The 16,340-nt window shown below is 38.4% G+C and overlaps 1 protein-coding gene across 1 annotated transcript in view; it reads left to right on the top strand.

Annotated features, from left to right (window-relative positions):
• Nucleotides 1-16,340, top strand: part of PKHD1L1 (PKHD1 like 1) — a 144,008-nt gene that overhangs the window by 93,950 nt on the left and 33,718 nt on the right. The window contains exons 52-60 of the mRNA XM_084803031.1: nucleotides 1,812-1,971; nucleotides 3,622-3,793; nucleotides 5,081-5,169; nucleotides 5,658-5,806; nucleotides 8,137-8,266; nucleotides 9,792-9,910; nucleotides 10,859-10,988; nucleotides 13,550-13,723; nucleotides 15,416-15,519. Coding sequence (XP_084659157.1) covers nucleotides 1,812-1,971; nucleotides 3,622-3,793; nucleotides 5,081-5,169; nucleotides 5,658-5,806; nucleotides 8,137-8,266; nucleotides 9,792-9,910; nucleotides 10,859-10,988; nucleotides 13,550-13,723; nucleotides 15,416-15,519 — 1,227 coding nt within the window. The remainder of the gene's footprint in view (nucleotides 1-1,811; nucleotides 1,972-3,621; nucleotides 3,794-5,080; nucleotides 5,170-5,657; nucleotides 5,807-8,136; nucleotides 8,267-9,791; nucleotides 9,911-10,858; nucleotides 10,989-13,549; nucleotides 13,724-15,415; nucleotides 15,520-16,340) is intronic.

Raw genomic sequence — 16,340 nt, 5'->3', positions numbered from 1 at the left:
ACCATGGTAATAGCTTCAACTTAATCAAGTCCCAAGTATTAGTTAAGTGTTTATTTGTGCTGTGAACTAAATAGAGAAAATTATTTACAGAATACAATACCTGTATACACACCACATGTATCTAGCTACATATTTGCAAATGTTTACTATCTTTAAAAAGTTCGTAGAGAGCTGGGAAGTGGTGGCACACACATCACAGCACTCAGGAGGCAAAGGTAGGCAGATCGCTGTGAGTTCAAGGCCAGCCTGGTCTACAAAGTGAGTCCAGGACAGCCAAGGCTACACAGAGAGTCCCTGTCTCAAAAAGCCAAAAAAAAAAAAAAAAAGGTTTGTAGAAGCTCCATCCACTGATCTCAGCTCCCCAGTGCCTAGCGATTGTAATCAGCATTTTAATGAGGTGTTTTCTCTTAATTTATTCTTGTTACATCTCAATGGTTATCCCATCCCTTGGATCTTCCCATTCTTCCCTCCCTCTCATTTTCCCCTTATTCCCCTCCCCTATGACTGTTCCTGAGGGGGATTACCTCCCCCTGTATATGCTCATAGGGTATCAAGTCTCTTCTTGGTAATCGGCTGTCCTTCCTCTGAGTGCCACCAGGTCTCCCCCTCCAGGGACATGGTCAAAGGTGAGGCACCAGAGTATGTGAGAAAGTCATATCCCACTCTCCACTCTACTGTGGAGAACGTTCTGTCCATTGTCTAGATCTGGGTAGGGGTTTAAAGTTTTACGGCCTGTATTGTCCTTGGCTGGTGCCTTAGTTTGAGCAGGACCACTGGGCCCAAATCTGCCTATCATAATGTTCTACTTGTAGGTTTCTAGGACCCTCTGGATCCTTCTACTTTGCTATTCTCCCATGCTTCTCTCATCTAGAGTCCCACTAGAATGTCTTCCCCTCTGTCTCAGTTTCCTGGTAAGTGAAGGCTTTCGTGGGACTTGCCCCTTGGGCTAATATGCAGATATAAGTGAGTATATACCATTTGAGTCTTTCTGCTTCTGGGTTAACTCACTCATTATGATCATTTCTAGCTCAATCCATTTATCCACAAATTTCGGGAATTCCTTGTTTTTAATAGCTGAATAGTATTCCATAGTGTATATGTACCACAGTTTCTTTATCCATTCTTCTATTGAGGGACACTTAGGCTGTTTCCATGTTCTAGCTATTATGAATAAGGCTGCTATGAGCATGGTTGAGCAAATTTTCTTGTTGTGTGCTGGAGCATCTTCTGGGTATATTCCAAGGAGTGGAATAGCTGGGTCTTGAGGAAGCCCTATTCCCATTTTTCTGAAATAGCACCAGATAGATTTCCAAAGTGGCTGTACTAGTTTGCATTCCCACCAGCAATGCGACACCACATGCTGGCGAGGATGTGGGGAATGAGATGTTTTCTCAACGTTCTTCTTGTGGCGCTGCATGTTTGTGTGGCCCAGAAGCCCTAGCTGGCACTATTTTCAACGTTTAAGATGCCATAGAAAAGGTTCACTTTGAAAAAACATGAACCACTACTGCTACTTTTGCATTCGTATGTGCATGTGAGCAGAGAACCTGCACGTGTAAAAGAAAAAGGAAGAGAAAGAGTGAGAAAGAGAAAGGAGAGAGCTCCTTTTCTCTCTCTTGATGATGGAGCTAGCATTGTTGATCTAGACCTGAAAAACCTCAAACAAGACATAAATTTCAGCCAAAAGGGAAACTGGAACCAAACTGTGATTGTAACACACTACACGGGCTAATTACGTGGCATTGAAACTAGGTCATAATACGCAACATATTTTTATTTAAATCAAGCCACATTTTCTGCAAATATTTTAGGAAGAAGACTATGTAATTATATCACATAACTTCACTCAAAACCCTGATGTGTTTAATGTTATTGATATGAGGAATGGCTCCTCAAACCCGTTAAATTGGAACACCAGCAAGAATGGGGACTGGCATCTTGAGGCAAACACCAGTACTCTCTATTACCTGGGTATGTATTCACTACACATTATTTAACCTAATAATTTACCTAAAGATGAGAACAATTTCTTAATACAAATATGTGACATAAGGAAGCTTGTGTTATTAGAACTTGATAAATATTTGTTGAAAAAATTCTGGACATACAGTTTATTCTGGAAACGACCTTTAATTTTAAAAACTTGTGTTTTATTTTTTAATATAACCCTAATATGATTACACAAGGTTCTGATTGCTTTATTTCATAGAATTAGGAAATGAATATAGTAGCAGCTGATATACATTCCGTTTATATTTTTAAAATTGTTTTTAGAAAATAAAAGTATTTAAGAATTAATTTTTTAATTTTTTATTATGTTTCTTTTTAACATATACATTTATATTATTACACATGAGTAAAATAAACTACATACAGCAGGAAGGACCACGAGACTATCAGGAATTATATAAATGTTACATTCATAGTGATTTGGCCATTTGTATTTGGAAAACTTGACGTAAACGTCTTTTCTATCTTGGTCTAAATTTCTGAATGGAGATTAATATCTATCATATCTCATCTCTATTAACTTAAAACATGTATCTTGATCTAAAAACATCTTAACCCCTAACCTACTAAGCTTAATTGAAAGACTAAACTATCTGGTCTTCAACCCCATCAGAGACTTGAAAAGTGATAAAATTTAAATACCTAAGTGAACCCGGAGGGCAGGTTAGCAGCTTCCAAAATGAAAAAAAAAATGACTGAGACAGCTTACTGCCTGAGCAGTCACCCAACACTCTCTATAACATTGGAGCATCATCTTCAGCCTTCTGGCTCAGGATATCTGAGAGACATATTTGTGAGGCAGGAACTATTGAGAAATTGCTTACCCTGTATTGGCAGAGTTTCGCCGTTGACTCTGCCTGCATCTAAACTTGCCCGTTTTTAGGCAGAATTCTGTCTGTGGCAGAAATAAGGACATTTTGCCCAGTGGCTGATTTGCCACATTTGAAGCCATCTCCATAAGGAGGTTCTTTGGTGCTCATCATCTTCTTTGAGGCAGGGTGGGTGTTGCCAGGAGTTAACCTGTCTTGTTGTCAAAGAATCTTTAGAATAATAAAAACATCTTTCAATGCCATATTCTGTAGGTCTCTGAGGCTTTTGAAGACCTTATTTAACTATTTTACCTCATATATCTTTAGGATCATGTCCATCTATTAGACCTAGAGTACAGAATAAATTTAAACTAAATTTTAAGGCACTCTTATTTTATGTGCAGGTGTGTATGTTAAGTTTATATTTTTCTTGCACACTGGGCCATGTACTTTTTTTGTACTCACAGATGCAAGAAGAGAGTGTCATATCCCTATAACAAGAGCTATAGACAGTTGTGAGATGACATGTGGGAATAAAATCAGGTCCTCTGGAAGAGTAACCTGTGCACTTAACTACTGAGCCATCTCTCAGTCCCTTAAGGCATTCATTTTTGTCAAGATACTTTTCATTCTCCTTAATGCTTCATATTCTAACATGATGTCTAGCTTGTTGAAGTTTCTCAATGTGTACTTTCTATTTCTGAGTATATGATATTTCCAAAGTGCTATGACTTTGTATAGATTCAAGTACCTTAACCGTCATGTTAATATGTTAACTTGGACCATGTTGACTTTGCTTCAGTGTCAGGGAGAAGTGACCTTCCTCAGAGCCAGCCCGTCCCTGGGACCCTAGATCCTGATGCCAAAGATGTGATTATTAATTTCCAAGCTTACTGCTGTGTTCTCCAAGACTGCTTCCCCGTTCACCCACCATCAAGGAAACCAATTCCCAGGAAACGACCAGCCACTTACAAGTATGTAGGCCTTCTTCGGCTAATATCTTGGGTGCCTCTTGCATAATCTTCTTCATAAATATCTCCTGGGTGGAGATAAAACTGCCTTCATCCTGCACAATGACTTTGGTTCACAAAATACATCCATACTCACACTTTTCGCTTTTATAATCCACTCCCCATGGGGAATAAATGAAGAAATCTCATAAAAACTTGGGTGCAAACGTTCCTGACAGTCTTGTATTTGTGAGAAGTTGGTTTGGATTATGAGACTTTCCGCCAAGTTCTTTACTACGTCGGTGAGAACAATGAAACCTGGTGACATAGTGAGTTGTAGGAGCCCTGAACTTACTCACGACATAGCCAGCCTAGCACCAAAACCTAAGTTCCCTCATTACTACAAAGGTGTCTTAGGTGGTGTCAGTTTCACTGCCTATCATGTCAAATTCATAAGAGAACTTTTAATAATCTTCAAATACTTGATCTCAAATTTTAATTTTTAGTTAAAATCTTTTCCTTCTACTTATCCGTTTTTATAGCTCTCTACTTTTTTTTTTAACCATGTGACTAATCACTTTTTTTAACTAGTGTATAAATGTCTCTCTTACATTTCAGTACTAATCATTTCCAGCAAGAAGATATCAATTTTATAATTACATCCCTTCGGAAATGTTTCATTACAAGTAGTTTCTGGAAGGCCTGATTACAAACAGGATAAGGCCTTCTCTTTCCAATGAGATCTCCACATGTATTTCAAGTTAATATGGCCTTCATTCTGGGTGCAGACCCATCACTCCAAGCCACTGCCCTGCTGCCGTCAAGGACATAACTTCTTTGTATCCTTGACAAGTCAGACATCATTTTTCCTGCTCCTCCATCCACAGAATCTACCAACTATTACCTCAGAGTGTTGTTTGTGAATTAGAGCAAATTGCCAGACATGTAAATAGATACAGGATGTATCTATTTTTTTAAATTTTCTATGGCCAAATCTTATAAGAAAACAGAATTAATTGACATATCTCAAATTATATTAAATTGTTTTAATTAAACTGGTATATGTCAAAATAAAGATTTGGTGAGGATAAATTTGCTCAAAATTTTTAAAGTAATATTGCTCAATAAGAAAGGCACAGTGTACGTTTTATACTACTAATTGTACATATTAACTTGCCTAGTTGATGAAATTATTAAATATCTAATTCACATTTTACCATTCCTAAGACATCTTATGAAACACTGTGCCTTAAGGAAGTGCTCATTAAATACATAGAGATGATGATTAATGAAAATATTACCTTTTTTCAGTTTATGGTCCAATGAGTCTTTTTGGCAATCATCCCCAGAAAACAATTACACCGTACCTCACCCAGGAGCAAATGTGGTTATTCCTGAAGGTAAGCACACAAAAATAAATAAGATGTTAGGGTCTAGGTCACCAATTCTGCAGTGGAGCAGATGTGCCTGTGGTTAGGAGGCTGTCTTTGAGCATCCCATACTGGGGAAGAGTAAGTGTAAAGAGATGGGCTCTATTGCTGTGCCTCAGGTATGAAACACACTCTCCCAGTTTCCTGTATGTTTAAATCTATCAATGATAACATTAGCTGGGTGTGGTGGCCTGCGCCTGTTTATCCAAGGACTCAGAAGGGCAGGAAAGGAGGGTTGCTTCAGCACAGGGGTCCAAGGCCAGTTTCAGAAGCACAGTAACACTGTTTCAAAATAATACATTAATAGTAACAGCAACAAGACCACAATAGAATACTTTCTGTGAGATAGAGGAATCATTAAATGGAAAAGAACCATGAACTTCAAAACCAAGACTAGCTGTTAAGCTTGTCCTGAGCCTCAGTGTGCCAATTGCATTGTATTTCTTATAATTATTTAGGAACATGGATTGTAGCTGACACGGATATACCCCCAATGGAAAAGCTCATTATTTGGGGAGTTCTAGAAATGGAAGATAAATCTAAGGTGGGAGCCACAGCCTCTGCGTATAGAAGGGTGGTTTTGAATGCTACCTACATATCAGTGCAGGTAAGAGTGAGGCCTTATAATTTATATTATTAATCCTGTTCATTTCTGACATGAAAGTTTGTGGAATTAGTAACAAGATAACAAAGTCAGTCAGTGCATAGATACAGTTGCACAATACACAGACACACACAAACACACACACCTGCTGTAGCCCAGAAAAGTCAAACATCATATATGCCCAATGTGTTTCTGCTCTTTTTTAATAGATTTTATTAATTTATTCATATTATATCTCAATTGTTATCCCATCCCTTCTATCCTCCCATTCCTCCCTCCCTCCCATTTTTCCCTTACTCCCCTCCCCTATGACTGTGACTGAGGGGGGGCCTCCTCCCCTGTATATGCTCATAGGGTATCAAGTCTCTTCTTGGTAGCCTGCTATCCTTCCTCTGAGTGCCACTAGGCCTTTCTGCTCTTTTTAAATTGCAGCTTCATCTTCCTTACTGGGATACTTGGCAGCATACTTTAGCAAATGTAGTGTTTCCTATCTTAGTTATACTTAGGATATTTTTATTGTTATTATGTAAAGCTTAACTATGCATTTACACCAACAAATACAAAATCCTTAGGTGTTGGGAGCAGAAAAACTTAAAATATTTTAACTATTTTTATCATAAAAAAAATAGTATTTCTTGGGTCTGGAGAGATGGCTCAGTGGATAAAAGCACCGTCTGTTCTTCCAGAAACTCTGAGCTCAATCCCCAGCAACCACATGGTGGCTCACAACCATCTATACAGGGATCTGATGCCCTCTTCTGGCCTGCAGGTGTCTATTCAGATGGAGCACTCACACATAAAATAAATAACAAACAATAGTATTTCTTAAAATGAATGGACATAGATGGGATTATGGAAGCAAGATTAACCAAGGGAATGCCTCGGATGTGTGGAATGCTCACCCCATTCTTCTGTAAAGCTCAGGTGGTCTTCAGCTTGTAACAGACTAATCACATTGATTGTTCTGTCCCATTAATACAATTTTTGAGAAGAGAATGGCTAAAGAAAAAGGCTATTAGGGGGTTTTTTAAGAGAGCATTTATTGCACAAATAAACCTCCCTGATGAGATCTGAGAGCTACACTAGTATTCCATGGGAGGAGAGATAAATGTACATAGAAGTTTTTACTGTGTCCATTTAGCAGCACAACAGTAGCAGGTTCAGCGCTGAGGTCTGAGCTGCCCACACACGGGTTCTAGACTAACATGCTCCAGCAGATGGCCCCAGATGCATGAGCACATGGGCAGCACAAATTGCTCTGGGTGGGTTATTTACAAAAAATGAAAAAATAAAAGGCATGAAGTTGGGAGAAGTGGGGAGGGAGGAGTGAATCTAGAAGGGCAGGAGTTAGAGACAGGGAGGTGAATAGAATCCAAATGCGTGGTGTGAAATTCTCAAGGATTAATAAATACGTTATAATAAAAATGTATTGGCCTTTCAAATGAAAGCACAAAGTGCAAAAGCTACTTTTAATGTGTTATAGGGCGCAAGATTTTGGACAGATGTATGGGTTTAGAGTAAAGTAAAACTACATGGGAATCTTCACTGTTTATTCACTGGGTAATGTTGGATAAGTTATCTGACTGCTTTCCTTTCAGCATCAGTTTTCTCACCTAAGAAATAAAAATAAAAATATCCACTCATGAATAATAGGCAGACTGCCAAGATGAGACTAGTTAGCCTGCGACCAGAAAGTGGGGGAGGAGATCCCCCTCGGACATGGACCTAAGGGAGGGTAACAGGGTGGGGGTGGGAGGGTAGGAGGAACAGAAGGATACGAGTGATGGAGGAACAATTGAGTTGTAATCTGAATAAATTAATAAAAAAATATGCATTCAGGGGTATAGTATAAAGGCTAAAGTTTACAAGTCTATAATTAACATAGATGAGTCCTACATTAGGTTTCCTTTACTCACCAAGCATTTAATGGCAGCCACCGTTGTCTGCTGTGGTGGCCTGTAATTTGCATGGCTTAGGTAGAAGTGTTAGGGTACAGCCTATTTTGTATGTGACCACTATGTCCTAATACAGTGTAGTATGTTCAAACATTGCTAGCTTAGGTCTTAGGAGAGCTTAGTTCCAGCTCTAATTCTGACAGTGAATAGACACTGTGTTTGACCTTGGGAAAAGCGTTCAGACCATCTATGCTAAGGCTGGTGGGTTGAAGTCCCTTCCAGTTACAAGACTGATCCAACAAAACGCCTTCGTTTTTACTACGTAGGCTTCCAGTGACTCCTTTGTCCTTTTTTTTTTTTTTTTTTTTTTTATGGGTGAATTTTTTTTCTGCTCAGTTTTTTTTTTTTAAGTACTAACAATTTTCTGCTTCACTGCAGGGTGGTAGATTAATTGGTGGCTGGGAAGATAACCCTTTTAAAGGAGAATTACATATTGTACTTCGAGGAAATCACTCTACCCCAGAATGGGCTTTGCCAGAAGGACCAAATCAAGGGGCAAAGGTCTTAGGTATGTGTTGTCACACACTAAATGTCCTTTCTCTTAGTCTATTTCAAACAGCACAGCACTTAATTCACGACAGGTTGGCGTTGCAATGTTTTGTGTCCACTTATTTATACTAAACACACAAGGAGTTGAGACTTAAAAAAATATTAAATAATATCACATGACAACTTAGTAACTGATATGGATGTGTGCACTTCAAATCAAACCATAAGTTATAAAACTAAATTTAGTAAGGTCCTACATGTGAATATCATTCCTCAAGTCAGTCTGGTGCCTCCGTCATATTTTCTTGATATGAATAAGCAGCAATACTTTTTCATATTTTGTGCCTTCCCCCTAACAGACCATTTCCTTCACATAATTCCATTTTCAGTATCCATAAACAGTTTTGAGGCTCAGTTGACTCTCCTGTCAGTAACCTGCTTACAACGACAGTTGAGCTGAATTTCCCTGAGGCACTGGTGCAGTCTACATAGTCCTATTTAAATCTGGAAGGCAAATGTCTTAATGAACAGCTGCTGTTATTAATGCTGTTGCATGTTTGTTTAGGAGATGCATAAGATTACAATACAGAGGCAGACAAACTCCTTCTTAAAAATATTTGGTTTTGGGTTGGAGAGATGGCTCAGTGGTTAAGAGCACTGCCTGTTCTTCCAAAGGTCCTGAGTTCAATTCCTGACACCCACATGGTGGTTCCCAACCATCTATAATGTGATCTAATGCCCTCTTCTAGTGTACAGGTGTACATACATAATAATAAATAAATCTTTAAAATTTTTTTGGCTTTCTATGTTCATTTTTTTCACAAATTATATCAATTGTTACAACTATTACAAGCAATATCAAGGAAAACGCTATTTAAAGCACATATGTTTCTAGCTCTAACCTTGAAGGGAATTAGAATTAGATAACAACTTTGTGTGTTTCCACTTTAATCTATTTCTCTTGCAATATACTGTTTATAATTATCTATTGTGTTTCAGTTCTGTTGAAGCATGATTAAAATAAGTGTTTTTGGGGTTGGAGATTTAGCTCAGTGGTGGAGCGCTTGCCTAGCAAGCACAAGGCCCTGGGTTCAGTCCTCAGCTCTGGGGAGAAAAAATAAAATAAGTACATTGTTTTTAGCATCTTTCTCTTTCTTTGCTAACATATTATTGGGTATATGATCCAGATGAATCAGCGTCAGCAGACAAAACTCTCCTTTAGTTAGAATACTGCTCCCTACTATGGATACAATGAAAACATGGTAAATCGTTTATGTGAACCTGCATTAAATCCATTTTTATTCTTTCCAAAATAAGGTTGTGGTAAGCCTCCTGATTTCTGTTTCCTTTCAAGCTGGATTTGCGATGGTCTAGATTCCCGAAAGTGGGTTAAAGTGCCACACTTTTGCACGGCCAACCTCAGTCCACTTCATTCATTCTCACATGTTTAGTAGCTTGCTAAAACACGCCAGTGAGTAGTCTCACTCCCCACTAGCCCCTGACCCAGGGTTATGTGGTAAGCAGGAAACGCTTCTCTCCTTCAGGCGTGTTTGGTGAGCTGGACCTGCATGGACTGCCACACTCGGTCTATAAAACTAAACTGTCAGAAACAGCAGAGGCGGGCTCCAAAATCTTATCTCTGGTGGAGGCTGTGGATTGGCAGGTACAAAACAAATCATGCTTTGTAAAAATCAGTCTACTTGAAACAGTTTCTTCTCTGTTTTCTCTTTACTTCCTATAATTAACAGTGGGAGAAATGTATATCTTACAGTCGGCTTACAAGCGATGACCTGACACCAATTAGTTTAAAATCACAATGTCAAAAGTTCCTCAACCTATACAAAGAGCATCGTGGGCAAGGTAGTTATGATAGAAAAATGTGGAAACTGTTAGTTATAAATATTTGTACATTGTAAATTCTTGCAAAAGAGACAATAGAATTATTGTAAGTTTTGATGTTAAGTGTTAAGCATTTGGGGCTGGAGAGATGGCTCAGCAGTTAAGAGCACTGGCTGCTCTTCCAGAGGTCCTGAGTTCAATTCCCAGCAACCACATGGTGGCTTAGAACCATCTATAATGAGATCTGGTGCCCTCTTCTGGCCTGCAGGGGTACGGGCAGGCAGAAACTGTATACATAATAATAAATAAATAAATCTTTTTTTTAAAAAGTGTTAAGCACTTAGGAAAAACAAACAAACTTTGAGGCACAATGACATTCGGGTAACATCTACGCTAAGTGAGAGAACGGTAGAATAGAAATAGCAATGTCATAAGTTAAACTTCTTACACTGCACGTGCTCATGTGTATTTGTTTCTGTGTGGAGGTGGTTGAAGGTGGCAGAAATGACATATGGCACACATGTGTTTGTGGGCACACATGGGGTTGTGTGCATCTGCCATGGTACATAAATGAGGTCATACTCCAAAATTCTTAATATTAACAAAGCATAGTTATTGTTAGAGAGATGTAACTTTATTATTTCGGGTAGTACCCTGATTGCTAATAAGATATAAACTTAGAATTGTTTAATGATTGTTACTAAAAAAAAAAAAAAAAGCATAAACCTATTTTTTGAATTGCTCTTCCATTTTGGAACTTGAATTTTCTAAGGAGGGAGAAGACATTGTGATAACTACCACAAGCTATGATTTACAACAGACAGAGATTAGAAGGATTGCTAAAATCCTACATGGGCACAGAATTCTCATCCTCAATGACAGCCTTTCCTACACGCACCGTGGTAAGTGGCTGCTCTTTAATCAAATGGATATATAATTAAAATGTCTGGAAATGTTCACGGTTTAGTTAAGTACCCTGTAGTTATAATTCTTTGATTAAACTTCATGAAGATGTTGATGGAGTAGTTGGCTTTGGTATCGGTAGATACTACTGTTTATGTCTTGGCTTCCAGTATGCTTTGTTATATTTATTCTTTATTCATTCAGCAAATGTTCAACAAAGACCTACTATGTAACATTCTATGCAGTAAAATCCTGCCTTTTTTCTAAGTTTCCTCATGATTCTTTTTTTAATTTTGGATATATACATATATATTAATAATTTGAGTTATTTAATCACTTTACAGCTCGATCCCAACTTCCTCCCTCCCCTCCTCCCAATCCCGGCATCACACTTCCCCTCCTCTCTTTCCATCCTTTCTTTCTTCTCACAGAAGGGGAGGCCCCTAAGGGGGACCAACCGGCCCTGGCACCTTAAGTCACAGCAGAACTAAGCGCATCCTCTCCCACTGAGGCCAGACAAGGCAGCCCAGCTAGGGGAAAGGGATCCAAAGGCAGGCAGCAGAGTCAGAGATAGTCCCTACGCCCATTGTTAGGGGACCGACATGATGGCCATGCTGCACACCTGCTACATATGTGGGGGGGGGGTCTAGGTCCAGCCCATGCCAGCTCTTTGGTTGGTGGTTCAGTCTCTGTGAGCCCCCATTGGCCCAGGTTAATTTATTCTGTAGGTCTTCTTGTGATGTCCTTGACCCTTCCAGCTCCCTCTATCCTTCCTCCCACTCTTCCACAAAACTCGGGCTTGGGGGATGTGAAAGGGTGAGAAAGAGAGGACCGGGAGAGAGAAGAGGAACCAGAGGGGGAACATTTCTGGGACAGGGCAGACTCCGGTAGTCTATGGGGCCACCTAGCTGAGATCCCTAAAGTTGGGGATATGGAGCCTGAACTGGACACCCCCTGTACCCAGGTGGGACTTCCTATGGAGGGAGAGTGACACTACTCACCTATAAAGCTTTCAACCCAAAATTTGTTTTGCCTAAAAGTGTAGGGATAAAGATAGAGCAGAGATTGGGGAAATGGCAAACCAATGTCTGGCCCAACTCAAGACCCACCCCACAGTAAAGAGCCAACCCCTGACACTATTAATGGTACTCTTCTATGCCTGCAGACAGGAGCCTAGCAGGGTTTCTCTGTGTAATCTTGGCTGTCCTGGACTCGCTTTGTAGACCAGGCTGGTCTTGAACTTACAGAGATCCTCCTGCCTCTGGCTCCTGAGTGCTGGGATGAAAGTCGTGCACCACCATGCCCGGCTGCAAATAATTCTTGATAAGTAATGGAACTTTAAAACTTTTACCCAGAGGTTGGAGAGATGGCTTAACAGCTAAGAGCTCTGGCTGCTCTTCCAGAAGTCTGAGTTTGGATTCTCAGGGCCTCATCACCATCTACAAGTCCAATTTCAGTGGATCTAACACTCTCTACTGACCCTTGAATGCACAGAGACATGCATATGGTGCTCAAACACACATGCAAGCAAAAGACCTATAAGCACAACATAAATGAAACGCAAAAAGACATAAATTATGTCTTAAACACTACTAGATATTTATACAGAACTCATATGCAACATTCATATGAAAGTAGAGCAATTCAAGGTTTAGGAGACAGGAAAAAAATAGTTGTCAATTCTACTCAGGGGACAACATTCTTTAAATAACTGTTTCCTCACTGGTTAAAATTAAAACAAGTTTTTTAAATTGCATTGCAGTGTATTTTTCCACATATAAGTTGATATGATTGCAAACTACCTTCAATGTGTATTAAATGGTAACTCATTTAAAAGAATCTTAAGTACTATATGTACCTATCAATTCTTATCTTCATTAACATGTATTTGTTGTACATGGTACTGTGTTATATAAGGAGATTTTCATCCAAATATATAATATATTTTTAATCTATTTCTTTCATACTATTTTCCTTTCCCCTTTTCATTATTCTTAATAATTAAGACCTGGAACTAGCCTAGGTATTCATCAACAGAAGAATGGATAAGGAAAATATTATATATATAATATTTATGTATATATATATATATGTTATATATATGGCAAAAAGTTTTTCAACCATAAAGAAGAACAAAGTTATATTGTTTTCAGGAACACTGATGCAATTGGAAATAGACATAATAAGTGAATTAAGTTATCTTAGGAAAACTAATATTAGATTTTTTTATATTTATACTTCATAGAGTTTACAAAAGTATAAAACTGTCTAGAAAAACAAAGGGGAAAGAAAGGAAAGCAATAACTCCTTAATTTCTTAATTTCTATTTGTAATAACCTTTTATTATAAAAGATGATGTATTGTGGCTGCATTAGTATGTAAATAAGACAGAATCTTAATTTCAGTTTGCCTTTTATCTCTGTTTAAGCAGTATATCTAATCAATGTATATGTTTGTGTCAATATTTGTCATGTTAAACATCGCTTACCTTAGGAATTGTAAAGGAGCTAATATACAAATAATTCTTAGTGTTGACAATGACCCATCTGTCTGGCTGCAGCTGAAAGACAGCAGATCCCTGGAACCAGTCAGAGTTACACTTTATCAGCTGACGTTGCGATACTGAGTAGGAACATCAAAATAATTGGTGAAGATTACCCGGTTTGGTCCAAGGACTCCTTTGGTGCACGGGTCCTGGTTGGCTCATTCACTGGAAACATGATGACATTTAAAGGTTGGTATAAGTTCAGTCCACTTTTTTCTGAGTGAAGTATATAACATAGCACTCTGTGCTTATAATTCTCACTTTTTCAATAAAGCTCCAAGAGTGATTTATTCTGTGTGTTGCTCTCTGAGTAAATTGTCTATTACTAACTATTTACATCTCCATAGACAGACAGACAGTAAGAATTATCAAGCCAAGAATGGAATCAATTGTTAGCTTGGCCTCTAGCCAAAGAGAAATTATTTCATAACATCTCTTATCTTTATTTTAAGGAATACTTCAAATGTAGCAATCAGTGTAGTGAGTTCCAGCGTCGTCACTGTCTCCGGTGATCATCAGCATACCGATATTAGCCAATCTTGTTTTATCTGGTAATATTTAACTCTGTCGTTTTCTCCTCATTTGTAATCTAGAAAATTTTCTTAATAATCTTTATTAAACCACAGGCCTTGAAGAAGAGTTCTTACAATAAATACAGGAAAAAAAATCCTTGATGGTCATCTCATGTAGACCGTTGAATTGATTCTCCAGTATACTTCAAAGATGATCTCCCGTGTGTGTGTGTGTGTGTGTGTGTGTGTGTGTGTGTGTGTGTGTGTGTGTGTGTGACTGGCTAGTGAGCCACAGGGATCCTCTTATCTAACCTCCCCAGCTGGAATTATCAAGACACGATCACCACACATGGCTTTTTATGTGGGTTCCGGGAGACAGAAATCAGGACTTCTTGCTGTGTGCCAAGATCTTTACTGACAGCCATTCGCAGCCTGACAAGAAGTTTGTTTTGTTATTGGTAGCTATATAAGCCATGCACGTAAACATATTTGTTTAGCTCTAATCCACTGTGATTGCTTGTTGTACTGATACTCAAATGCCCCATAACTTATCTTAGTCACCTTTCCACATTGGCTCCTGAACCCCTTACAAATGACTCATTATTTCCAAGTCTTCATTTTACAATACCCAGACATTCATTGTAGGGTTTTTTTTTCTGGAATTAAGGATCAGTCCTTTCTATAAATAAGCCTGGTTATATAACCTTGGGTCCAGAGGGATAATGCATCTGGTCAGATTCAGGGACTTCCTGAAGATTCAGAACTTAGCACAGAGTCATCTCCTGTAGATTGTTCCTGCTGTTGTTACTGATCCACGGTATCATCTCTTGCACCTCAATGCTACTGTGACAAGCTGACTGGCAGATGGCTGGTAATACACATTCCAGAAGAGCCTCTGAAATAGAATTCTCTTAATAAAAGCTCCTTACAGCAACAGGATTGGAACATCAAGTAAATTATATCCATGCCTTATGTGTGCTTTCTTAGCAAGGCAACATTACCCTCGAGTAGAAGAAAATTGGTTCCTTAGACATGATCATAAATAAGCAATACATACCAACAAAATAAATAAATAACATCTTATATATTACACTGGTTTGTGATCTTCCAAAGGGTCACTATATATTTAAGATAAATGTGATATCTATACAATTTAAATTTCATGACTTTATGGGGAAAGGAGGCTATAGGAGGTAAAATCTAAGAAGAAAAACAGTGAGGAAAAGATAAAGAAATATTGTTTCATTTGGAAAAAGGAACAAAGAACAATAAGGTTTCCATGAAGAACTTAAGTAGTTTTATATAACTTTTCAGTATTTTTTTATTTATTCAATTTTGGAAATTTTCTTTTAATCATCTACTCCCTTAGGAAATGCAAGAATAAGTAATGTGGAATTTTATCACAGTGGTCAAGAAGGCTACAGGGACAGCACGGATCCAAGATATGCTGTGACATTTCTTAACCTGGGACAGGTTTGTGCTTTAATTTTTGTGTATGTTCAAAATCAAATAGCTTTCTGCATAGAATATCTTTATTCTAAATAACCTACCAATAAAGCACATCACGCTGGTAGACTGACAGTCACATAAGCAAACATTTGCCCAGATCCATAGTCTCTATGTCTTTTTACCCCTTCACCATCAATTACAATTTTATACTCTTCCCACAAAAAAGTTAAAATCCATGACAGAGTTAAACTAGAAAGACAATTTGTTTTGTAGCCTTTTCGTTGCTCATATATCCTCTGCCTGCATTGTTTAACCTAGAACCAGTTTGTGCCTTACTTTTTATATATGTTCAAATTAAAATATCTGTATCTTAATCTGAGTTGGCTAAGTAGCTGTATCTTCAGATAGATGAACATGTCTCCTAATGGAAGGAAAGTTCCTTGGCTATGTAGCATATGAACGTGAAGACTAACAGTGGCATTTGTTTCCATCATTTTGTGCTTATTTAAGGTCAATAGGGCCATAGGGAAAGCAATAGAATTGAATGAGTCTATGTATGCACATGCAATGACGGCATGAAGGTCAGAGGACAGCTTTTGGGAGTCAGTTCTGTCCTTCCACCGTGTAGGTCCTGGGACTGAACCCAGGCTGTCAGTCTTGGTAGACAGCATCTGTACCTGCTGAGCTGTGTCATGGGCCCACATTACTTTTTAGTGACAAAGAATAACATTTTTAAAATGAGTGTTGCTTATGTTTATCCGAAGACAAAGAGATCTAAATATCTACATCTCCAGGGGAAAAAAGAGGAAAAATAATTATTCTAAGAAGAAGGCTGATGCCTGTAA

Source organism: Acomys minous (assembly GCF_964271855.1).
Source record: "Acomys minous genome assembly, chromosome: 12".
Taxonomy (NCBI): Eukaryota; Metazoa; Chordata; class Mammalia; order Rodentia; family Muridae; genus Acomys; species Acomys minous.
The sequence above is the reverse complement of the archived record's forward strand: the minus strand, read 5'-3'. Positions and strand labels throughout refer to the sequence as shown.